A 26751-nucleotide genomic window follows, 5' to 3' on the forward strand; every position below is an offset into this window, starting at 1 on the left:
CAAAGGAGACAAAAGAGATATGGAGGGATTCTATTGGTGGAAGCGGGTGGTTGCAATGGACAAAGGACGTAGGTTAGACTAACTAACGACAACACACGAGAGACCCGACAGTTAGTCTACCATTTTCTCCCTTTGTCTATAGGAGCCACCCATTTCAACCAATAGGATCGCTCCATACTCCCTACATCTTCTTTGTCTATAGCTTTGTCCATCAATTTCAACAATCAGTCCGCTGTTGGGAGAATGTAGCAGGGTGTCTACGAACTCGGAAGGAAACAATGGAGCATTTGCAGGTGTCTGAAATTTGATGAATTTCGTATTTAAGTGGAAACTACTGAGTGACGAGGATGCCCTTGGTTCATGAATTGAACAATTATTGTGGAAGATATGACAAAATGATCTAATCTGCAAAAATATGTGTGTTTAAATGGGAAATGCCGCCAGATGACGTCACTAGGCGGTGAATTTTCTCACTTCGAAATCTATTTTCATACTATTTCCCGTATCAGAGAAAAATTATAAAAAATACTGTGGAATTAGCTCTTTCAGCACTTTCAGATGAGGCAATAAAAAATTTGTATGCAAATTCTCCATTCTCCAGGTATTCCCTCGCCAAAATGATCTAAATTTCCTGACTTCACACATCGAAAATTCTTCGTTTCCGAACGAAAAAACGTAACTGCATTTCAACGTTGCAAAACTTTCACTCGCGAAATGCATTTTGAAAAGGAGACTCGTTGGTATTCCCGACTGAAAGTTTCACTGGTTTTTCTTTTAGCCGTTTCTGATGTGTAGCAGAATGTTCTACAGGAATTGCGGTTTTTTTTTTTCAAAAATTGAATTGTTCGGGTCGATTTTGCGACATTGGAATGGAGTTACGTTTCTTCGCTCGGAAACAACGGCTTTACACGCGTAAAGCTGGAAATGGACAATTTTGGGCACTTCCATTGCAAAAAAACAGGAGCACGTGAACCTTTTTCAGTTAGGTACGTTTTAACCAATCGATTAACTAGGACTGTAATCTCTCATTGAAACTTATTCACCATGTTCTGTTTCAGGGTGAAACTCAGGACATTGAGCCCTTTTGAACATCAAGGCTCTTTTCAACAACAATTCTCTGATTTTTCCTGATTTTCCTGACCTACTAGAATTCTCCGCCTAATCGAGGTTTGCAGAGCCCGTTTTTTTACCTTGTCTGGGAGTACATTTTTTCGACGCATGATCCAAGTCTCGTTCGCATTGCCACGCGGGTCGTCAGCAACGAAATAACATACATCCACTCTACAATCGCAAAAAATTTTAACTATAGAAATACTATAAAACATAGAGGAAACTTACGTTTATTTTCAAGGGACTATTGGTGATTTCCTCGTCGGGACTGAGGCGCGAGATCCGTTTGCGCCAGTCCGAGCTTCCGCTCTTCTGAAGGGCTGCCAGCCTAAAAAGGAACAAAAAACGCGGATTTTAGTCTAAAGAAACTGAGTATAGATCCACGACTGAAAATGCACGCCGAGGAGTGAAATAACGGCTCCACTCCCACACTTCCGACTGCGGGAAATGAAAACATACTCGAATAATTAAGATTAAAGCTCTCTACATCAGCGAACTCGCGCTGAGAGGATGAGTCACGGAATTAGATTGTCGGTCGGTCACTTACTACAGGTGGGAACCGTGTTATCTGTGACACTTCACTACGTAAAAAAAGAAACAGACAGAACAAAATTTTGCGCTATACGGGTGCGCTGCGATGCGTAACACGGTCAGTGGCGCGGCGTGAATTGCGATGTATCGATTGTTATGCCATTTAAACTTATGGTAAAGAATCGATTATTAAGGTGTTCGCTACGAACACCCTGTTAATCGATCTTTTTCCATAGGTTTAAATGGCATAACAATCGATATATCGCAAAGCACGCCACGCCACTAAACACGGTCCAAGTCAGTGAACGCGTACCCGCATGATCTGCATCGGTAAATTGCAAAGACAACAGTATATACTGCCTTGCTAAGGAAAAACGCCGTATGAGCCTACAGGCGTTGCCAAACTTCCTGTAAAAACCACGAATTTTCTGGTGAACTTATGACCATGTTTCTTCCAATTTTTGGGATAATTTTGCTTCCAATTTCTCCTAAAGTTCCTGAAAGTGTCAATGAAAAGTGTTTATATTCTACCCAAAAAATAAACATTTTCTTGGAGGAAATTTGGCAACTCTCGAGTGTTCATACGGCGTTTTTCCTTAGCACGGCGGCTTATTGCATAGCAGAGCGGCTCGCAATGGAAGAAAAACAAGCAGGAAGCTCCAACGCATTGGCGTCGGAGAGCGGCTCTGGGGGCAGTAGTTGTAGTCAAGAATGAGGGCCTAGACACATTTTGTCATTGATGTACAATCCGACAACTGTCGATTCATGTTTTGTAACTTAGCAGATTTACGTAGCCGGTGTATAAATGTGTATTGGGCTTTGATATGGCGAATACATGGCATTATCACTTGTTGTATACTTTTAATTTTGAAAGCTCTTTGGAGGTCCGCTTCCTAAAAAATCTCTGGTTGATAAGTCGTTTAGCGAGGCTGCAAAAAATTTGCATTTTTATATCTGAAAGTGTAGGTATTGGTTTTTTGTATAATTGTTTTTTTGGATTGCTGGAAAAGTAACGCATACTTCTATAATTTAGGACTGAGTCAGGGAAATATAAGGTTCGTTAAATAGTAAATATTCCTAGTACCGTGTGACACTATTGTTAACGAAAAGTTTTTGCAACTTGTCAAAGAGGTTGTTGAATGATCTTCGAATAACTTTTGATGAGCTAGAGGTAATGGTTCTATCTGCAGCTCGTGGACTTCTGTACGATATTGTCCAGAATCATCTAAATTTTCAAAAAGTGTCCGCTTGTTCGATACCCAATTTGCTCATTCATGCATACAAGGAGAAGCGCATGAAAGCTTTAGCAGACATTTTGGAGATGAATCAAGAATTAGATGAAGAATTTATGACTTAAATCACGGCACCTTAATCACGGGATGACCTTAATTACGGCAACTATTTATTGTCCATGAGATGCAGATGGTTCCATTTCCCTAGCTCATCAAAAGGTATTCGAAGATCAATTTCATCAGCCACCCGTACGAACCACGTTTCTAGTGACCCGTACTTGCTTCGCACGTATGAAACATACAATCAGAGAAAACAGAATTCATCTTACAATAATCAATAATCAGTAGGACATGAATCGTTGCGATGTATAATACGACATTATAAGTAATGCGGCATTACTATTGTAATTCATTTTAATGTTTAGGGGCATTATAAATCATTATTGCCACGTCGGAATGAAATGTTGTAGACTGAATTGAAAAGCATGTTGGCAAAATTTATTATAAAAATAGTATAACATGTAGGTACATAACATAAAGGTAATACAAATTAAATGATTAGAGCGTGTATATTTCATTACATTATAGGTATATTACAATCATTTTTGTCATTGTTGGAAATTTTGATAGTTTGAATTTTGATAGTTGATAGTTGATAGTTTGAGAGTTGAAAATTTGGTTATTTTATTTAGTTAAGGTGATTCGATAGACGCCATATTTTGTGTCAGAATGGCATGCGACATATCCCATCAATTGGTTCCATTTTTTCATTTACTCATCATTTTTCTCCAATTTTAAGTTTCGCAATTCTGTTTTCAGGAGACTAAAGCACTCACTTATCAATTTGTATATTTACATTGAGTTAAGGGTAGAGACGTATTCCTCACCGGAATTGAGGAATGGAGGTGTTACAGTAAGTCCGGCATTAGGTTCCATTTCGACATCAGCGACGATCAACGCTACGATACTGGAAGCCAGTCTTCCGATATTAAATCCCTAGCGGGGAAGAAAAAAAATGCCTAGATTTCGCTAAAAATCCCTAAATCCCCAGATTTGCTCAAATATACTTAAAAAATCCCTAGATTTTGCAAAAAGCGCCATTTTTAACGAAGAATCATGATGTCATTCGATGTAGCGATTTGCAATATTTAAATCTGATTGGCTCGTTTGAATTTTGGCGCTCTCTGAAAGCAGTGCTAATCCAGACCAATAAAATGAAAGAATATTAGTTGATTTCTTATTATTAACAGGTTGAATGCGGTTGAATGTCAAGTACATCGAAGGACGCAATCGTTTTAATTTCCGGCTTATTTGCGGGGAAAATAGTGTTGCCAAAAAGGCCTACAAAATATAGATGAAAAAATGTTTTCGATTGTCGAAGCTAGAATTGAGGTTAAAAAGTTGATTTTTGGTAACTTTACCTCATCAAAAAAAAATCCCTAGATTTCCTGAAAAATCCCTAAATCCCTGGAAATTCCGGAAAATCCCTAAATCTAGGGATAAACCCTTAGACATCGGATGGCTGTTGGAAGCATTAGAGTCAACATTTGAAACGCTGCTGCAGAATTTGCCGGGAGTATAATCGAGTGTTGAAAGTCAGTAGAATTGAACAATGTAATAATTGCTTTCCGAAATAAGCGTTATAATAAAAAAACAACGAATCTGAACTGTTAATACTGGAACACACCTTCTGTAAATGTACCTTGCGAGAGATAAGTAAAAAAATAGATGTACTGGAGGAGAAGTGCTTCTCCACAGAGTTTGAAGAAGGAAAAAAAATGCCCAAATTTACTTACTTCAGCATTTTCGGCAAAATCACTGCAATTTCCGAACCTTTTTCTGGCCAGGGGCCAAAATTAAATGATTATGAAGGGCCACTCAGATGTTGTAGATAAAAATAGGACTGTTGAAAAAGTCGCCGTTTTCAATAAATATGTACCCGGAATGGAAGACATCTAGGGGAAAATTGTTACGATTTTCCGATGCAAATATTTTCCTACAATCTATTTTCCTGCGTTTTGGGATTATACGTACTAAGCAGGCTAAGGGCCCGTTCGCCAAAACTAATCGGAACTGTATGAATGAATTGCTCCCTTTAAAAATCAAAACAATATCGAATTGCGATATATTACACAGTTAAGATAGGGCTATGTCCTGTCGTAAGCGGCGACATAAAGTCGATATCATTTCAATAATCGCCCCAATGGCCACGATAGTTGTTAGACGTTTACGGTTTCCCTGGTAACCTTTGTTTGCTATCAGCTGATATCGAGTAAATGACTAGGAAGCTCCAACCCAGTGGTTAAAGCTTCCTTAACCGCGAAAACTTTAAAATTCAAATTTTCAAATTTTGAACGTAAAGTACATTTTTTCCATCACGAGATAAAAGCACAAACAAGTTTTGAATTGTTGACTGTATCACCATGATTCCAAAAATACAATACACAACATAGCATTGACTAACAATAAAACAGTATGCAATAAAATAAAGTCATGACAAGGAACATAGCCGAAAATGGCGCCGATTCCCATCAACCAACGCGCGGTCTCTACAATGTAACATGCTGCATTGATACTCCCCAGCTGGGACCGTCCGGAATAGCAGCTCTAGTGCAAGCACCAGAGCCGCTAATAGACAGCGTGTTGGTGATTTTGCCAACGTGCGACAAAAAACAGAAAGAAACTGAAATTGGACTGCATTTTGCAATTTGGAACTAAAAAATCCTAACCCGGTTTAAAAACAACGTATGCACAATTAGTTTCCGTATGCACATAAGTGTTTTTTCAGATGAGCCAGAATTTATAGCTCCAAATTGCAAAGTGCAGTCCAATTGTCATTACAGAAAGGAAAGCTCATTCGAGCGCAATACACCTCCATAGAGGAATGCTGTTTGGTGCAACACGTAGAACACAGATCTCCCATGGGTCCGTTGCACTAGTCACAGAATCGTATTTTGATTATTACAAAGCTTAGATCAGCGAAAAATACTAAGATTCGTCCATATGTCTAATTTCTACGTCTAGTATTATTGAAGATATCACCCTTCGAAAAATCCGGCATATGACGTCATCCATCGCGTTTTTGGAAGGGTGATATCTTCAACAATACTGGACGTAGAAATTAGACATGGACGAATCGAATTATTTTTTAACTGATCTATAAGCTTAAACCATCAGAACGCAATTCTACGACTACACCATTGCGATCACCCGTTACATTCGTTTCACCACCGGGTAGATATCAGTATGGCACTCGTTCGGAGAAATGAACCCTGTTGAATTTAGAAACGTGCGTTAAGGTGGAGGACGGCGAAAAGAGACGAGATGGAGGCAGACCGACTTGCAGTGGCGTGGCGTGAATGATCGATTATAGATATCTCGCCATTTGAAGCTATGGTAAAGAATCGATTACTAAGGTGTTCGCTGCGAACACCCTGATAATCGACCTTTTTTCATAGGTTTGAGTGGCGTATCAGTCGATACATCGCAAGGCACGCCACGCCGCGCCACTGAGACCGAGAGAAAATTACGACGGAACAAATCGAAATGATGTAACTACGCGGGTTAGATGATATCTATTCGGGATGAAAAGGACTCGAGGCAAATGATGATTACTCTCATTACATGCAGCTCTCAGCGTTGGCGTTGGCTCGCCGACGAAAATCTCCGAGACTCAGACCTGGGAGTTTCTACTTTTTCATAATTTACACAACGGAGGACCATTCATGACAACGGAAAACTTATTGCAGCAAGTTTGATGGTTTCAGGCAACGTAACGCCCTGACCGAAGGTACTGCGGCCTACCGCCTACCGAGCAAACTCCCAACTATTTGACGGCCATGTCAAGTCGAAAGCAACACGATTTGATAGACAGAGACAGGGATGCAGCAAGTTCCTATTTTTAAAACCCTGTTTTTCCAAGAAATTTCGAAATGATAACTCTTTTACGGCATTTGAAGGTATGAATAGCAGCGATGTTGCAAAAAGTACGTGATTTTTACCGCGATTTTACAAAAAAAAAACACACGTGGTGTATACCGCTGTTTTACAAAAAAAAAAACATGTAATTTTTAACGTGGTTTTACACACACAAAAAAACGAGATTTTTACCGTGATTTTACAAACAAACACTTGATTTTTGCCGCGGTTTTACAAACAAACACTTGATTTTTGCTGCGGTTTTACAAAAAAAAAAAAAAAAAAAAACACGTGATTTTTACCGCGATTTTGCCGGCTTTTCTAATTTCACACGGTACACGGACTTTATGTCCACTTTTTTTACGTCCACAGACTTATCGTCCACAATTTTTAGGTCCACAATTCTAAAGCCCACACTATTGTTAAGTCCATTACTTAAACGTCCACTAAGTTAAGTCCACAAATGTAAAGTCCACTAAAATCAAATCAAGCGTTATATTTTAGTCCGTGTGTAAAATTATATTGACAATATCGCAATGAGAAAATTAAGAGAGAATAAGGTGTTGTTATCGTAAATCATATTTTAATGAAATGTTAATTTCTTGTTTTGATTCATCTTTTCAAATTGTCTTTGGTAAATACTTGGTTTCATTTTTATCCTTGAAAGAGCCATGCACAAAGTGGCCCATTTTTGGGCCCTCGAAATTGGGGTCGAAGTGAGGTTTTTTTTCATCCTTAGGGTGACCCTTTACACATACTAAAATATCAGATTGAGTATACGCACCGTTTTCGAGTTATGGGGGGGCAAAGTCCCCGATTTTCACCCATTTTTGCAGGTATTTTAATGTCGAACTCCGGCTGTTACGAGGTACCAGATCTAGATATTGAAGCACGGTTTGCGGTGATTTGTTCAGCTATTCCTGTAGTATTTTTCCACATCTTTCACAAAGCCCCAAATGGTTTTTCGGGGGGCGGGGAGGAGGGCTTTATTCATACTATCATGACCGTTTGCGCATCTTACTGACTTTACTTTGTTCTCTTCTCTCCACACCGCGGTCACGATGGTATTTTCTGTTGGGGATTTTTCTTCTTCTTTACATTATTTTACCAATTTTAATGTCCTCCCCCTCTTTTCCCCTTTTTACCCCCTCCCCCGCAATCCGAACACTTCCTCTCAAGTGCTTCTTCTTGTAAGGCAGATATGACGGGGTCATATGTTGGGGATTATTTTTCTTTCTTTACGATTGATAAACTTTGACCCAACTTACTTCTCCCTTACAGGGGTAAGAGCCCCCCTTACCCCTGTATTATCCCCCCCCCCCCTGCCCGCTCCACTTTACTTGAAGTATTTTGCTCCCTCAGCAGCAGAAATGACGATGTTTTCTGCGAAGAATTGTATCTTATTCATATTTTTCACGTTTCTCTTTCCACTTCTATGTTTGATTTATTCTTTCCTAGGTACATTCTCTTCCACTTTCTCTTCGCGTGACTATATTACTCCCACAAAAAAGTAGTAAAAAGTAGAAGAAAATTGAAAAGTAAAGAGAACGGGGCAAAAGAGGGATGAACAAGAGGGGAAGGGAAAGAGGAAGAGGAAGAAGAGGGGGAATAATGGAGAAGAGTAGGAGGGTGGCTCCCATGTATTCAGTATTTCAGTACCTAAACATAAGTAAAACATTATTTGCCAGAAACATCCTATTCTGCTGCGGAGGGAGCAAAATACTTCAAGTAAAGTGGAGCGGGCAGGGGGGGGGGGATAATACAGGGGTAAGGGGGGCTCTTACCCCTGTAAGGGAGAAGTAAGTTGGGTCAAAGTTTATCAATCGTAAAGAAAGAAAAATAATCCCCAACATATGACCCCTAGGGTGCGTCAAAAAAAATGAAAGTCTGAAATGTTCCGCTCCCCAGGCGGCAATCGATGACGTTTGGTAAAAAAACATGTTTGCCAAAATTTGGGCCAATTTCAACCATTTTAAATGGTGCCAAAGGTCAATTTTGTGATGAAATTATGATATTTTGGTTTAGACCTTGATTTCGCACAAAAAACTCGATTTTACGCTGAAATCGTGCGTTTACGAGAAAAATGCCAAAGAACTCGACTTGTAGAAGATGAAATTTTACACTAGGAAGACGTCTTGTAACCGATAAAAATCAAATTGAACTAGAAAAACTCAACTCGGTATTTATTTTTTTGGTCCTCAGAATTTCCGAGGTCTTAGAAAGTAGAGGTGTAAAAGACTCATTTTTCACGAAAATAAGTCAAAAGAGGGTGTAAATGAACTGTAGGTAAGTGTTGAGGATGCAAATGTCATCAGAACTTCCTCAGTTTCAAAAAAAGTTCCAACAATTTTGCACAATCCTCCAAAAAGTGCACGGCTCGAGAAGCAGGATCGTGCTATGATAGTAAGGGGAAAGAGCGGTTTGACCGGGAAAAATTGCGTAACAAACTTTCCCAATGTAATCGTCATCAGTAGGTCCCCCTGAACAACTTCCTAAAAGTTAAAAATGGCCCGACCCCGGAATACCCCTCAAAAAAGTTAAAATTGAAAATGGCGGCCGTAATAAGAGGGTCCGGGAAATCGGTATTTTAAAATGCTCATTCTGTCTCATCATGTGAGGTATCATTTCCTATGTAATTTTGGTCGCAGATTTCATAAATGAATTCCACAAGGCCCTCCGGCCAAAGGGGGCGCTCTAAATCAAAGGTGGCGGCCAAATGTGAAAGGCAGGAGGTTGCATTTTTTTTTTAAATACCTAGTGGAAGTCAGCCTTGTGCAGGTCCGTGCGGCGGAAGGCTAGGTCCGTGCAAGTCCCCGTCACCTCGTGCAGCCATCTGCGAAGGATGGGATTCCCGAAATTATGCCTTTGTTTCGCTTCCCTCGAGCACGGGCTCACGGGAGGTGACGGGGACTTGCACGGACCTAGCCTTCCGCCGCACAGACCTGCACAAAGGCTGACTTCCACTAGGGATATATATTCACCGAAGGAACAAGGAAAGTGAATTGTCTTTATTTTCATGTATTTATGGCCAAGAAACTTAAATTTGATGTTATAAATGTATTTAATAAAGGAAAATAGAGGAAACATACGACTACCGAGAGAAACGTAAGCTTAGAAGGGGCCTTGCGGAATTCATTTATGAAATCTGCGACCAAAATTAAATAGGAAATGATACCTCACATGATGAGACAGAATGAGCATTTTAAAATACCGATTTCCCGGACCCTCTTATTACGGCCGCCATTTTCAATTTTAACTTTTTTGAGGGGTATTCCGGGGTCGGGCCATTTTTAACTTTTAGGAAGTTGTTCAGGGGGACCTACTGATGACGATTACATTGGGAAAGTTTGTTACGCAATTTTTCCCGGTCAAACCGCTCTTTCCCCTTACTATCATAGCACGATCCTGCTTCTCGAGCCGTGCACTTTTTGGAGGATTGTGCAAAATTGTTGGAACTTTTTTTGAAACTGAGGAAGTTCTGATGACATTTGCATCCTCAACACTTACCTACAGTTCATTTACACCCTCTTTCGACTTATTTTCGTGAAAAATGAGTCTTTTACACCTCTACTTTCTAAGACCTCGGAAATTCTGAGGACCAAAAAAATAAATACCGAGTTGAGTTTTTCTAGTTCAATTTGATTTTTATCGGTTACAAGACGTCTTCCTAGTGTAAAATTTCATCTTCTACAAGTCGAGTTCTTTGGCATTTTTCTCGTAAACGCACGATTTCAGCGTAAAATCGAGTTTTTTGTGCGAAATCGAGGTCTAAACCAAAATATCATAATGTCATCACAAAATTGACCTTTGGCACCATTTAAAATGGTTGAAATTGGCCCAAATTTTGGCAAACATGTTTTTTTACCAAACGTCATCGATTGCCACCTGGGGAGCGGAACATTTCAGACTTTCATTTTTTTTGACGCACCCTAATGACCCCGTCATATCTGCCTTACAAGAAGAAGCACTTGAGAGGAAGTGTTCGGATTGCGGGGGAGGGGGTAAAAAGGGGAAAAGAGGGGGAGGACATTAAAATTGGTAAAATAATGTAAAGAAGAAGAAAAATCCCCAACAGAAAATACCATCGTGACCGCGGCGTGGAGAGAAGAGAACAAAGTAAAGTCAGTAAGATGCGCAAACGGTCATGATAGTATGAATAAAGCCCCCCTCCCCGCCCCCCGAAAAACCATTTGGGGCTTTGTGAAAGATGTGGAAAAATACTACAGGAATAGCTGAACAAATCACCGCAAACCGCGCTTCAATATCTAGATCTGGTACCTCGTAACAGCCGGAGTTCGACATTAAAATACCTGCAAAAATGGGTAAAATCGGGGACTTTGCCCCCCCATAACTCGAAAACGGTGCGTATACTCAATCTGATATTTTAGTATGTGTAAAGGGTCACCCTAAGGATGAAAAAAAACCTCACTTCGACCCCTATTTCGAGGGCCCAAAAATGGGCCGTTTTTGGCCCTTTTTGTGCATGGCTCTTTCCTATATATAAAATATGCCTTAAATGTACATTCTTTTTTTTCTATCTTTTAACGAAATTAATTACTTCATTTTAAAAACATTTACAATACGTGGTAAATATTTGTAAAACCTTTTCCAAGCAATGGCATCGATATAAATCTCAATGAGCCATAGTTGTGATGAAAGAAACTGTACAAAAATTAATAAAAGAGAAAAAAAAACTAAGAAGCACGCAATTTTTTGTTTTTAACTTATTTGTACATCGACCTCCTTGAGTCATATACGTCCAATTTTGAGCGTTTAGTTGCGCTTACACCACGCTGCAGCACAGTAAAAGCCCAAAACATAAAAGCATAAAGAATGCTTTGGAAATCATTAAATTTGATACGGAACCACTATTATATTTACAAAAAATACATTATATTTTCCGGTAATACATATTTCTTTTTCATCAGTTTAAAAGGCAATAATCAATGCAGAGAGTTCAAACATTTCAAAATCATGAGTTGAAAAACGCTGACTCCGCGAGTTTAAATATTAGAGCCTAACACAGAGCGGAGCGGCTTGTTAGCAGCGCAGAACGCGCACTGGCGCCTACAAGCCTAACGGGATACTTCACGCATTGTGCAACACGTGAAGTATCCCCTTAGGTTTGTAGGCGCGTATGCGCGTGTCACGCTGGTTGCCTGCCGCGCCGCAACGCTTTAAGCAACTATTTCGCGTCAGAGGCGTTGCACAGTATCCTACAAGATTGAAGGCGCACGAAATAACTAGAATATATAATAAATAACGAAATAACCAATATTTTCCACGGCAGGTATATGAAAACTATCACAACTATTGTAGGATCAATTTCCCCACGAGAGTCTCCAGCGGAGAAAGTCTGATCACACGAGCCGAGAACAATTTTCAGTCTTGGAACGTGCCGCCACAATAATTACCGATTTATAATGAGTTCAGTCGAAACAAGTTGCAATGGTGTAATGAAAAATGGGTTGATGTGCTGTGCCGCCGCCGCGCCGCGCGATGTGGACGCTCACAACACAACCACAACTCTCCCTCCTGTGCTCCTGTCGGTGTCTCATTGCTCTTGACCTGTTTCGGGTGAAAGTTCGGCGCGGTGGCATGTATAAAAACCAACACGATTGACGCATCGTCCTAATGAACCGTACCTTTGAGGTCGAAAATTGAGTTGAGAATCTAGATCATATCTCTGTCTGCTTATTGAGAAAAGATTTACACTGGAAAAAAAAGTTTGGTAGTATGCACCAAAGTTTGGTGTTCCATATCATCCCAACTAATTCGGTTCGTCAAACTGAATTTTCGGTTTGTCAAACCGATCTTTCGGTTCGTGTAACCGAACTTTAGCGTCAAAGTGAACTGACGAACTAAGTTTGATCACATATGCTGAACGTTCGGTTACACGAACCGAAAGTTCAGTTCGGCAAACCGAATTTTTGGGATGAGAGGGAACACCGAACATTCGGTTCACATAACCGATTTTTTTCCCCTCAGTGTAATTGAAATGACAAAAGGTTTCAGCAATCAGTCGACTTTTGTGATTACTTCCAATCGAAACTCAGTTCATGCAAAGAGATCGAAGGTGTAAATTAAATGGACGAATAAAGAGATTGACAAAAAAGACAGAAGGAAAATAGAGGGATCCTATTGCTTGATACGGGTTGTTGTTACAGGCTTACGAGGAGGGGAAAACGATGGATTAACTTCAGGATGTTCCGTGGGTTGCTGTAAGTATGTTACACATGTATATACATTGCTCGGGAGGAGAGAAGAGGAAGGTCACCTGTGGACTTAACTATAAGCTTAAGCTTTCGAGAAACAATAAAGGAAAACACTATGGTCGGGAAAAAAACGTCAATGTTATGAGGGAAGGTGGGAAAAAATCAGCCATGCGGACCCTTAGACGCACAACTAATATACGCCTATCTATATCGTAAATACGGCCCTGCAATGGCGAACGCCAGATGAGTCTTCGCTGTAGAATTGTTTGCCTTACGTAATATAAAGAATGTACGATATGAAGCAATCAACATTGTTTAAAGTTCCTAAGTTTGGAGCACAGAAAGACACCCTACCACGGATAGCCGGGGAGGGGGGGGGGGGGGGAGGGCGTACAATGTAGAAACTTGAGACACTCGGGAACAAATTTGAGCTTCTCTCACCAAAAAATACCAAAAAATGATTGGAATATAATCTCAAAAATGATACTTCGTCACCTTCCGGCCAAAGTATCACAAGCGCCGTGCGGCGTTTCAAAATTTCCGCCGCCATTTTATTTTTTTACTGAGATATGTTGGTTGAATCTGTTTGAAAAATTCACTGAACTCAATCGGCAGCACAAAGAAAATTCAGTGGAATTTTCGGACAGCTTCGGTGAACAATTTCTCTGTAAAAAAAAAAAAAAAAAAGAATTGCGGCGGAAATTTTGAAACGGCGCATGGCGCTTGTGATACTTTGACCGAAAGGGGACGACTTAAGTCACCCGGCTATTCCGCAAAATCTCTGGACATTTTTTGGACGGGGTCAAGAAGATTTTTATTCGGAGAGGGGGGTTGGGCTCTTTTGATTCCACCCATGCTCGTCGGCATTGGCGGATCTAGCAAATTGGCAACATTGTCTTTTCTTCATTTAAAGCTATGAAAATGTATCGATTCTTGGGGGGGGGGGGGGGGCGAATGCTCCAAGCAGAATCGATTATTTAACATAAGTTTAAATGGAGGAAATCCGGGGTTGCAAAATTGATAGATCCGCCTCTGCTCAGGGGAACCGCTGATTAAATCGGAAACCTTGAGAGATGCAAGACCTCCGCACTGAAAAAAAACTCTCGGCGTTTTTACCAAGGTCCGTTGGTACCTTTACCATCTCACTTTTTTTACCAATTATTGGTAGTTTTACCAAGACAAAATGGTAAGCTTACCTAAAAACCTGTATTTCTACTGCATTTTTCAGGTAAGAATACCACTTTTATTGGTAATCAATTCCCGGTAACTTTGCCATTTTATCTCGGTAATTCTATCACGGTATCTAGAAAATATTGGCGTTTTTACCAAGGTCCAGTAAAATTACCGAGAAAGTGCAATAATTTTACCGAGATTTCTCGGTAAAATTACCAATTCCATAAATGGTAATTTTACCAAGAAAAAACTGGGATCAAAAAGAACCCTGAATTCTTGGTAATTTTACCCTTTTCTTAGTAAATACACCCAGATTTTTTTTTCAGTGCATCTTTAAAGCTTACCTTTGAGCGATGCTTCCGCCATTGGTGGTGCTCTGGTCGACTTCGTCTTTGGCGCAGGGTGGCTGCGTGCTGAACTTGCGAAGTCCGCCGTTGAGCGAAGGCGGCGTTGCCTCATTCTTGATCATGGTCGTCCCCGTCCCTTTCCCGGGAACACGAACCCCCTCTACCGCACTCGCGCAATCATCCCCACTCCCCCGGGATCCGGACTTCCTCCTCCCGCTGGAACTTACGCTCCTTTTCGTCTTCCCCAAGGGATCCTTCAACGCTCCGCTTTTCTTCCTGAAACACATGACAAAAAGTTCACGATGAGTTTTTATTATTTTCAAATAAGGGGGGGAGAATCAGGGGCAAAAATCAGAGGCAGTTTAGGGTACCTTCACTGACAGAGTACGGCCATTTCTGTGCCGGTTTTTCATTGGTCTCGGGAAAATAGGCAGACACGGCGTTCTTATGGCCGTGAATAAACAAACAAGATGGCTGTAATCAGTAAGCTAGTTTGAGGTCAAGCACGTCTCATATCCTCCTGTGATCTGGGACGAGCACTTCATTTCTGTAGGGAAGACAGTAAAGCAAGGCCTCTAAAAAATATAAATAAACATAGTGACACGTTTAATACTAAAGTGCACTCACCAGGCATTTGAATGAACTCCACACGAAGAGTTCAATAATTCGGTAAGAAAATGCCAAGCGTTAACCTTTCAATGTGATCTTCTCTGTAGTCGACAACCTTAAAGAAAGGTCGCCGTTCGTTTTTATCTTAGGATGCCAAACGAAATCATATGCGTCCTTTTTGATGTTGATTTATTTCGTGCGAATGTTTCTAATTAAATTATTTAATATTAGAACTAAGAACATCCACTTTCTTTTTTGAAAAGACGGAAAAGTGCCAAAAGCAGCCTTACTCATATAATACCATCTGATCGATTCTGCTTAGAGAAGTTACTCAAAATTAATCATAAGTGATTGACAGAATTAATACTGAAAATCTGAGATACATGGCCAAGGTGAAGCATTCAGAACAAAGAATTTTGGATTTTCGTCTAATATCCTACAAAATTTCGTCTGAATAATTCATTTCCTGCGATTTTTACAATTTTTTATCATTGCCTCCCTACCCCGAAGAAACTTCCCTTCCACGTCTCTACAGACCAAAATGACATCAGATTTTAAGAGCACTCCCAAGGTCGGCTCTGCCTCAGCTGCTATCGGGTTCCAACTCCTACAAGAGATATTCATAGTATTGCCGTGCTAAAAAAAACGCCAGATGAGCCTTCAGACGTTGCCAAATTTACTTTGATAAACTACGGATTTTCTGGGAAACCTATGAATATTTTCCTTCCAATTTTTTGTATATTTTTATTCGCAATTTAATCTAAAATATCTGAAAATGTCAAGAAAATATATTGATAATAACTCTCAAAAATAAACAATTCATTTCGAGAAACTTGGCTATACATTCGAATGCTCAAAAGGCGTTTTTAGTTAGCAAGACAGAGTACCAGCCCAGCAACGAAGAAGCAAGAACAGTATGTGCCTGGCTTCTCAGAGTTCAACCGAAACTCCACGGTCTCACCAAAATGGAGATGTTGCATGTGTGAGGGATTTGCGATTTGACTGTTGATTCCTATGTAAAAGTTCGCGAGAAACACGATGGTGCCACTGGTTTTCTCTGAAATCAACTCCCAAGCTCAAAAGAAGCTCTCAAGTTGAGGCCAAAATGGAGGGGATATCCCACGCTATCCTGAGAGTCCACCTCTACATCAAAACAAACTCTCTATGCAAAGATAGTGAACAAATACATTAGCAGTGATGCCGTGTTTTCAGTTTTAGAGTCCCCAAATAAAGTGGCAGCCCTGTCAATGTATTTGCTCCTTATCTTTGCATGGAGAGTTTGTCTTGATGCAGAGGTGGACTCTCAGGATAGCGTGGGATATCCCCTCCATTTTGGCCTCAAGTTAAGAGCTTTTTTTGAGCTTGGGAGATGATTTCAGAGAAAACCAGTGGCACCATTGTGTTTCTCGCAAACTTTTACATAAGAATCAATGGTCAAATCGCAAAACCCTCACACATGCAACATCTCCCTTCGTGTTTCTGCGCGTTTTCCGGTAAAATTCAATCAATGAGAATTTTTCCTCTCGCTGGAGCTGTGCTTTAAAATGACGTCAGCCCATTCATTTTTGAGATAGATGAAAATTCCGAAAACAGTATCCGCGCCGAGTACGGGTGCTCGAAAGACAAACAGCATTCAAAGATCAACCTTGGGACTCCTTACGTGTAGATGCTAAACTGCACAGTCGTTTTCTATTGAATGTGCTCTCTTGTTCCGCTTATGCCTGCGATTCCATGATACTCTGCCATGCTACGGAAGAACGCCGTATGAACATTCGAGAGTTGCCAAATTTCCTTCAATGAAATGTTTGTTTTCAAGGGAAGTTAAGAATATTTTTCATTACAATGGAGATGTTGCATGTGTGAGGGATTTGCGATTTGACCATTGATTCTTATGTAAAAGTTCGCGAGAAACACGATAAAGCCACTGATTTTCTCTGAAATCATCTCCCATGCTCAAAAAAAGCTCTCAAGTTGAGGCCAAAATGGAGGGGATATCCCACGCTATCCTGAGAATCCACCTCTACATCAAGACAAACTCTCCATGCAAAGATAGGGAGCAAATGCATTAGCAGTATGCCGTGTTTTCAGTTTTAGAGTCCCAAAATGAAAAGGCAGCCCTGTAAATGTATTTGCTCCCTATCTTTGCATGGGGAGTTTGTCTTGATGTAGAGGTGGACTCTCAGGGTAGGGTGGGATATCCCCTCCATTTTGGCCTCACTTTGAGAGCTTTTTTGAGCTTTAGAGATGATTTCAGAGAAAACCAGTGGCACCATCGTGTTTCTCGCGAACTTTTACATAAGAGTCAATGGTCAAATCACAAATCCCTCACACATGCAACATCTCCATTTTCAGGAACTTTGGGTGAAATTGCAAACAACATCATCGGAAAAATTGGAAGAAAAACATTCATGAGTTAATTAGGAAATTCATGTTTTATGAATGTAAATTTGGCAACGCCTGAAGGTGACGTTCTTCCTTAGCACGGCAGCAACTGAACTACCTATCCGCATCGTGCTGGGAATCTTTCCCGGAGCTCACAGCTAACATGCTAACATCGGAGTGCATTTAACCAAAATTCTTGTCCGACGCTTCGAAGAAAAAAAAAGAACAGAAACAGAAAGGAAAGAGCGCTATTGGACATAATCTTTGGAGGATACACTGGAAAAAAGTCTCATGGATCTAGAGTCCCGACTCTTAAAAAAATTGACAAGAAAAAATACTCTTCATTCAATCGGGTTTTTGCTTGAATCGAGAGCCAAACCTCGTGATTTAAGCTGATTTTCTTTTGATTCAAACGAAATTCCGATTGATTAAGAGTATTTTTTCTTATCAAATTTTTTAAAGAGTCTGGACTCTGGATCCGAGAGATTTTTTTCCAGTGTACACGCCCTCACCACCCACCCCTAGAGAGTTCAAATCTTTCAAAAGGTAAATTTCGAAAAATGTGGACAAATGCCCATTTCCAATTTTTACATTCGGGACCGGCTAAGAAAAGGAGTTGTTGAAGAATCGACTATAAATAGCACGGTCCTCGATCTCATTTATCGTTTACTGATTTGAAGACGTAGGAAATCTTTACAGCGTGTTAGCCGTTTCAGCTCCATCAGTTAGAATAGAGTCCGAGCTATTGACTCCTTCTCTGGAGGCATTCATCAACACGCGCAACGCAGAATATTCAAATCTAGATGATCGCATGCAAGAGGTTACATAATGTAATTGCGACGATTGGTCGAACCTCGTGGAATTCGCGAAGCGCACGACAGCAAGGATACGATAAAAAATTTATGCCTGCGGCAATCACACCTTGATTCCGGAGACAATCTTCCTAGGCGAATCCTAAGACGAGAATTTCAGTGGGAAAAAAGGAAGGGAAAAGTTACGTAAAGAGCAGCGGACAATTTTTTTGTAAACTTCGTAGAGACTCTTTTATCCATTACGTTGATCTTTGATCAATATTAAGTATCTACTGAACAAAAACATGAGGCAGTCTGCTTCTAAAATCGAAAAAGCTGGTTGGATCCGAGAGGCACCTTAAAAAACTGAACTGGGTCATTCTTACATAACTGGGTACAACGTAAATAATTTACATGGAGCCGCGACAAAATTTTTCCAAATTCTATTAGCTGATTCATTATTTGTCTGGATTGCTGAAAAATTTAGAATCCTGGGAGAATTGAATGATGAAACAGAATAAAAAAAATGTGCGAAAAGGTTTGGAAACTCTAAAAACATTTTATTAGGAAAATACTGCGACTTGTTAACTGATTACGTAACTTTGATTGTTTGCGGCATGTTTCTTTCCAGCTTTGTTAAAATTTTCTAATCTTCGTTTATCGAATTTTTTTTATTGCTGATTTAAATGTTATCGATTAACGATTTCGGTTTTGACGCATATTTCTTCAAGGTATATCATCACGACTTTTTCTTTTGTTTACGGTTGGCTTTATGCTTTAACTTTTGCTTGCTCCTACAATTTTTGTAGTTTTCTTGAATAAGTTTTTGTTTTTCAGTTTATTGTTGACCATTGTTGTTTTAATGTAGAGCGGTTCCTGCAGCAATGGTGAAGTTTCCCTCGTTTTTCAAAGAAAGAAAAATAAGAAAGAAAAACGGAAAAATTGGAGAGACAAATCAGCGTGATGTTAAATCTTCGTTTTTTACTGCCCTCTCATTCGTTTGGGATTAGCTTCAACTGAATCCGTGACTAAAACCGACATTTTCTAGATGAGTACGTGTTAATCGCATGAACCAAGTACCAAGCTCTTGCATACGCGTGAGAAAATTTAAAAAAGTTCGGCACGCAAAATAAGCCTAGGTATTAAATGATTCTTGAAACTTCTTTAACGGAATACAATCAGTCAAACTCAGAGTAGTAAGTAAAACTGTAATACAAAAAACTAGATTGGAGCATAATAACAGAAGAACAGGAACAGAATAGGACGGAACAAAGATAAAATATTATCTCACGACTCGGTATATTCCAGTTTAACGGTCCTACACGTCGAATGAAGATGACGATCGATAATTGAGGTTCAGACAATTATTATTTCTGTTGTGGGGAAGGAATATTACGGCGAACGTATTTGATAAATAACTGCGGAATTCGTCCTTAGATATGAGTTAAAAATGTTACCCAATGGAGCATTTGAAGGTGTCTGATATCTGATGATGAATTTCATGTTTAAGATGAGACTGTTTCATGAGAACTGAGTATAAAGATTTACTTGGTCTTTAAATTAAACAATTATTGGAGAAATTGTGTCAAAATAATCTTATCCACTAAAATACATGTGTTTAAATGGGAAATGCTACTATACAGCGTGGTCGAAAAATACAAAATTAAAGTAGCAAAAAAATGAGCGCAGTCTGGGGCAATCGAAGACAAGCCCGCGCGCACCACATATAGCGCCTTCAACATCCTAGAAATACTTCAAACGCTACACCGTTATGCATACCTATTGACGCGCAAATTGCCTATGCTGCGCCTACCAGAGTGTACACCGTGAACTAATCTGCACGCCTATGCTGGAGCGATTTTTGCGAATACACGTAAACTTTCGACCTAAAGTCGTATATAACATCAACATTACATCAACGCAACTGCACCAATTTACAAGTTTTATCAAAAACAAATGTAAATTCGAATTATCGTGAGCAATCCAAGACGCGCCCGCTCTCACCATATGTAGCGCCTTCGATATCCTAAAAATACTCCAAACGATACTGCAGATTGCGTCACAGAGCGGCACATTTTCTCACTTTAAACTCTATTTTCCTATTATTTCCTATTTCAGAAAAAATTACGGAAAATACTGAGAACTGTTAGCTGGCTAATTAAGCACTCTCAGATGGAGTGGTAACATTTTTTTCAAGCAAAATTCTCTACTTTGGGAGTCCAGCGAAATTTTTCTTTCTGTTCTACTTGAATTTCCAGATTTTTCCTGCCGTTTGGATTTTCCGGCTCCCTGACATTCCCTGGTCTTCCCTGACCTTTTTCTTCCAAATCAAAAGAAAACCCCTCAAAAACATAGCTCAACGCAAAATACCGGTTAGGATAGGCAGGAGCTCGAATTCCGGAGGAAAAATTCACTACAACACATACGCAACACTGGCAAGCACGCTAATATTTCCGCCAGGTTAGCGGACAGAACTCGTTTTACGAAATTTACGTGACGTCATTCCATCCGTGAATTACCCTCTCCGGGGTTCCCACAACTCGCGCAGATTCGAGCACAAAAAACGGAACGGGACAGCTGAACATACAACAACAACACTCGTTTGTAAACGTCGAGTGGGCCAAGCTTCACCGATTTCAACGATTAGTATGCGAAAGCACGCAAACGCATGGGTAGATTATGAATTTGGCGTCGTCGTGAGCTGAGCGATAAAAGTTACCGTAGCTTAAAAGAGCCTCAAATTATTAGTGGAAACTCCTGATAGCATTTATCCACTGCACACTGTTTTCCATTTCATTTCAATGTTGAACACCCGATAAATAATTTGTTCTCCACAAACCAGTTGTAACTTCTCCAAGCTTTCCGTAGCTTTTAGAGAGCTTGTCACCTTGTTTTAGCCATATGCCGATCAAGCCCCCTGGCTTCCCCAAAAAAGCCCCATGCGAGACAAAGAGGTAGGGCTGTTGAATGCTGAGGGCATTTACAATTAATTGTGGTAGTACCCCAATAAATGAGGTGACTATAACCCAAATGTTGCGGTAATATCACAATTAATTGGAGACACCCGTGTCATTAAACCAATCGGGGTAGTACCACAATTTTAGCGGTTGACTCTTTTTCCCGTGTTTTTGGAAGGTTTTAATGAATTTTGCCACCTTCAGGGTGTTTAGTTTCTTCAACATCTGGTTCCTGAAATCCTGATTTTACGACCGATTTTTCCTAAAATCCCGATTGACCTTAAATCCTCATAGAATTGGGAAAATACTAATGCTAGAAACCCCGCGCCTTGCTGTTCCGTGCACTGAAAAACAATTCTCGGCGTTTTTACCAAGGTCCGTTGGTACCTTTACCAACTCACTTTTTTTTACCAATTATTGGTAATTTTACCAAGACAGACTGGTAAGCTTACCTAAAAACCGGTATTTTGAATGTTTTTTTTTCAGGTAAAAATACCACTTCTATTGGTAATCAATTCCCGGTAACTTTGCCATTTTATCTCGGTAATTCTACCACAGTCGATAAAAAAATATTACCGTTTTTACCAAGGTCCAGTAAAATTACCGAGAAAGTTCAATAATTTTACCGAGATACCTCGGTAAAATCACCAATTCCATAAATGGTAATTTTACCAAGAAAAAACTGGGATCAAATAGAACCCTGAATCCTTGGCAATTTTACCCTTTTCTCAGTAAAAACACCGAAATTTTTTTTTTCAGTGTAGACACCCTGCGCCTTGCTGTTCCGTGAAGTGGCAACGCTTTTCATTTTTTCGATGCTGCGAGGATTTTAGCAGGAGGATCCGACAACATGGACTGAATTTTATGACGGATTCTCGAGTTAGCGCAGGGTGGCGAGGGGCGGGGGACTGCAATTCGCGACCGCAGGCTCCAGAACACCCGCCCGCCCGCCCGGGGCCTGGGTCCACTTGCCACCTGTTGCTGTTGCCGGTCAAACCGCAGGCGAACGCGACGCCATGCGACGGACGCTGCGCGACGCGACGCGCCGCGCCGACCATTACCATCCACCGATAATTATCAACCGATGATCCTGATTCTATCACCGCACGTAGCGCACAGCGCATCGCGCACCGCACGACAACGTCCACGTCGATTTTTCTCTCCTCTCCGACACAATTCAAGGCTCACTTCCCACTTGCAGCATCGTTGCCGAACCGGAATATCAGTCAGTGCATACGCACTTACACTGGAGTACTTTAACAGAGAGAGTACGGACACGTCGGTAATTTTGAGGTTAGGTCACAATAGAGACAAGAGACCCCTCAGTGGCCTTTTGTCGACGGGCGAAAAATGGAAGCTTTTATTTTCGGGGATTCAACATTTCCTTTTGCACTGAAAAAAAACTCTCGGCGTTTTTGCCAAGGTCCGTTGGTACTTTTACCGTCTCACTTTTTTTACCAATTATTGGTAATTTTACCAAGACAGACTGGTAAGCTTACCTAAAAACCGGTATTTTTAATGTTTTTTTCAGGTAAGAATACCACTTTTATTGGTAATCAATTCCCAGTAACTTTGCCATTTTATCTCGGTAATTCTACCACAGTCGATAAAAAATATTAGCGTTTTTACCAAGGTCCAGTAAAATTACCGAGAAAGTTCAATAATTTTACCGAGATTTCTTGGTGAAATTACCAATTCCATAAATGGGAATTTTACCAAGAAAAAACTGGGATCAAATAGAACCCTGAATTCTTGGTAATTTTACCCTTTTCATAGTAAATACACCGATATTTTTTTTCAGTACTATACAGATATTTTTATTTCAAGACTAATAATGCTCATTTATGAACATTCTTGGGCATATTGGTTTGAAGTTGGAATCTGATGATTGGGAGTAACGTTTTTTGTGTTAGAAGGTTGGCTACTCCTTGGAGCCCTAGGGGTTCCATTTTTCGTGAGGTCCCTTCTCTGTACAGTGTACACTTCCTATATAGATACTCTACGCACACATAGCAAAACAGACAGCTAAATGGCGTGGTTTTTTTTACTGATTCCGGGCTTGCACCATCCTGGATATAGAAAATATTCACGGTTAACTTCGGTATTCAAATTAGGTGATAGGCAATCTGATCACGTAATTCGAGAATAGACTCGGATTATTCGAGTTCTAAGGAATGTGTGGCTGGGAATCGCTACCGAAGAAGGCATCGGGACTTGGTTGAGGCAATCGGACAGAAAATAGAATCGCTCACGATACAGCTTTCATTGGTAATTTTATCTTTGCCGCAAAGGGAATGTACACTCGACAGCAGTAAATTCACATTGCTTTGCAAGAAACTAGAACATACCGATGACTTAGGCAAACTGACACTCTCTCTGCCGGTATCTATCATATTTGTATGTTGATGTTTTGACTCTTGGCCACGCGAGAGGGCAAAGGATGACGAATATCTTTCAAGTCTGTTACACGTACTATGAAAAATGTAATATCCCTAACATTTATACAGTTGAAACCCCAAACTCCTGGGAAACAATTTCTGAAACTTGGCATCAAGGTGTGGGAGTTACTTGCGGGGGTCAACTATGTTTTTCACGTAATGATGCTTAGTGATCAAATCGTTCTTAATTTTTTCGGTCTAATATCAAGACTGAGGTCGGAACGCGACCGTTATCAATTCGCCCTATTCCTATGAAATTGCACTTTCTCTGCACTTCGAAGTCTGCACTTTAATTGATAAAACAAAATCCCCTCAAATTTACGAACTTACGACTGTTGAACGGCAATCATCATAGATCCTCATTTTTGGCTGTCATTTACAGCTGGTAAAGAAGGCATCACAGCACTGCCGTACTTAGGAGGAGCGCAGTACGAACCTGTGGACGTTGCCAAATTTCATTTAACAAATTACGGATTTTCAAGGAAACCTATTCATTTTTTTCTGTAAAGTTTTTCGAGGATTTCAATCGTGATCATATCTAAAATACCTGAAAATTTAGAGGATGAATATTCACAACTTTCTCCAAAAATAAATAATTCATCTGAAGAAATTTGACAACATTCAAAAGTTCACGAGGCTTTTTGCTTCAGCACGGTAGAGCAGCTCTTTTTGTAGACGTTGAGACTGAAAAACCGTAATTTTTGTACAGTTTGGCGACCGGTTTCCCTCGCACCATTACTCATTACGGCACAGCACATCATCTATTCAACATCACAATGGAAAAGCAACGCGTTAGTACTCGGTGCCCCCTCGACTCCCCCTCCACCCCGGGGGGGGGGGGGGGGGGAGGGCCCCTTCTCCACGACCGGTGATCCTGGCCAGAACACGAAACGTGCGCCATGCCATCGCTAGGAATAAAATTGCCCGTTCTGACGGATAAGGATGGTGCTCGTTTCGTGAGAACAGACTTCGAAAGGAGGATACGATTGAAATCGAGATTATGGAGTCAAACCAAAGCTTGATTTAGTGGCTGTCATCAGATATCCATTGAAAAGGGCGGAAAAACAATCGATGGCAAAACCGTCCACTTGTTCTGGTTGGAACCATCGAATACATTGAATATCGAATGACGTAGTCACTGTATCGGTCGACTGCGTTGCGTCGCATTCGCAACTAAAGCTGAAAAGGCTGAACTCGTTTAGGAAGTTAGCTTACCTACTCTGCATGCGTTAAAGTATTTTCGTCAGCTGAGAAGAGACGAAATTCTCCTTCATTTTTTTTGGATATGCAAGTTTACCTACTTGGCAGTTAAAATAGTTGTATCAAGTGTTCCACCCCATCTAACTTTTCTACTCTGAGTTAAAGTCTCTGGCGGAGCGAAAACGAGACCAGGTGCCTCATAAGAGCAGTTCTACAGCTTCAAGATCAAACAAAATTCTATAAAACAGTGGCAAAGCGTGAATCAATGACTATACCGATATTTTTCTATTGAAGCTACAGTGACTACTCTACTTTTAAGGTGTTCGTTGCGAACTTCCTGATAACCAATCTTTATCCATTATTTTGAATGACAGATTAGTTGATTTATAGCACAGCGCATCACGTTACTGTCTATAAAATTTTGGTTCTTTCTGATCTATATTCTCATTACTTACTCAAACAGTTTACAAACAGTAAACGTGGGGTGCTTAGAACGTAATGGTCGATGGAGTTCATGCTCAAAATTCACACTATTAGAGTATTACACAAAGTTTTAAATTACTTTGATCACTGGTCATTACGGCCAAGTGCACTACGTCTTTTTCTTATCTTATCTTGTTGACAACTGCGAAATAGGTCCTTTTGTCATTTTTAACCTATTTTTGGCGTATTATTACATGACTTTTTTGGAACACCGTCTCTAATACTCCAATTTATTATCTATTTATATAATGTACCCCGGTTTTCTTATTGCTCATAATTTATTGTTGCTGGTGAAATATTTATATCTAATCATAAATCTCTTTCGGCCCAGTGTATTTTTCTATGTAAACATATTTAGCAAATAAAAGACACACTACACAACGTTTAGTGCGTCAAGACGGGGAACTGGAATTGGATATAATCTGTAAAAAATTCTTGTTTCATCCCTGAACTTCTAAACAGACCAGACATACGAGTCTATCAGTGGCGTGGCGTGAACTGCGATGTATCGATTGTTATGCCATTTAAACCTATCGTAAAGAATCTATTATTAAGATGTTCGCTGCGAACACCCTGTTTATCGATCCTTTTCCATAGGTTTAAATGGCATAACAATCGATATATCGCAAAGCACGCCACGCCACTGGAGTCTATCCCATTGATAAAGCTCACATCGGCACAATATAGCTCGGTGACGCTTCAGTAACTTCTACTGTATGACGAACAGCACATTCATAGACCGCAAATACACACTGTGTATGAGGCCTACCACTGGCACACACGCAACACGCAATGGACGCAAAAAGTAACTAATCGGACTGTCCGTCAAACGGTCGACGACCTGTACCTCGACGTCTGACGTCTAACGTCAACGTCCAGGTTACCCGCTGCCTCGAACAATACGTCCGCACGAATGAGGGGCCATGCCTATCCATATCGATGGACTAAATACATCCATCAAACCACCGTCGAAACTCTTTGCTCCATATTCAATTCTACATACTAATTGGACGTATTTCTGCCTAACGGAAATATGTGCGTTAAGACATGAGCCCTGAGGCACATAAGAATAAATACATAACAGGGCTCACGCCATAATGCATATAGGTTGGCAGAAACACGTCCAATTTTGCACTCGGGTCTTCCATAGATTACGACAGGCATTTGAAGAAAAGGAGGGGTCTAAAACACGTATAATGTGACACGGAAAAAAAGAGGTAGGGGTTAAGTCCCTGCAACTGTTGGATGATATGGATATTCCCAATTAATTGTGGTGATACCCCGATTAATTAAGGGTAGTATCCCGATTAATTGTGGTAGTATCCCGATAAATTAGGTTACTAACCCAAATTTTGCGGTGCTACC

General features: G+C 40.3%; 1 protein-coding gene across 6 annotated transcripts in view; it reads right to left on the reverse strand.

Moving 5' to 3' along the window:
• Positions 1 to 26751, reverse strand: part of Svil (Supervillin) — a 390519-nt gene that overhangs the window by 53899 nt on the left and 309869 nt on the right. For all 6 annotated transcript variants that reach the window (XM_019058279.2, XM_019058276.2, XM_072296132.1 and 3 more), the window contains 2 exons: positions 14524 to 14802; positions 1339 to 1438 (listed from right to left, as the gene is read on the reverse strand). In XM_019058279.2, the coding sequence (XP_018913824.2) occupies positions 1339 to 1438; positions 14524 to 14802 (379 nt within the window). The remainder of the gene's footprint in view (positions 1 to 1338; positions 1439 to 14523; positions 14803 to 26751) is intronic.

This window comes from Bemisia tabaci, chromosome 2 (genome assembly GCF_918797505.1).
Source record: "Bemisia tabaci chromosome 2, PGI_BMITA_v3".
NCBI classification, from domain to species: domain Eukaryota; kingdom Metazoa; phylum Arthropoda; class Insecta; order Hemiptera; family Aleyrodidae; genus Bemisia; species Bemisia tabaci.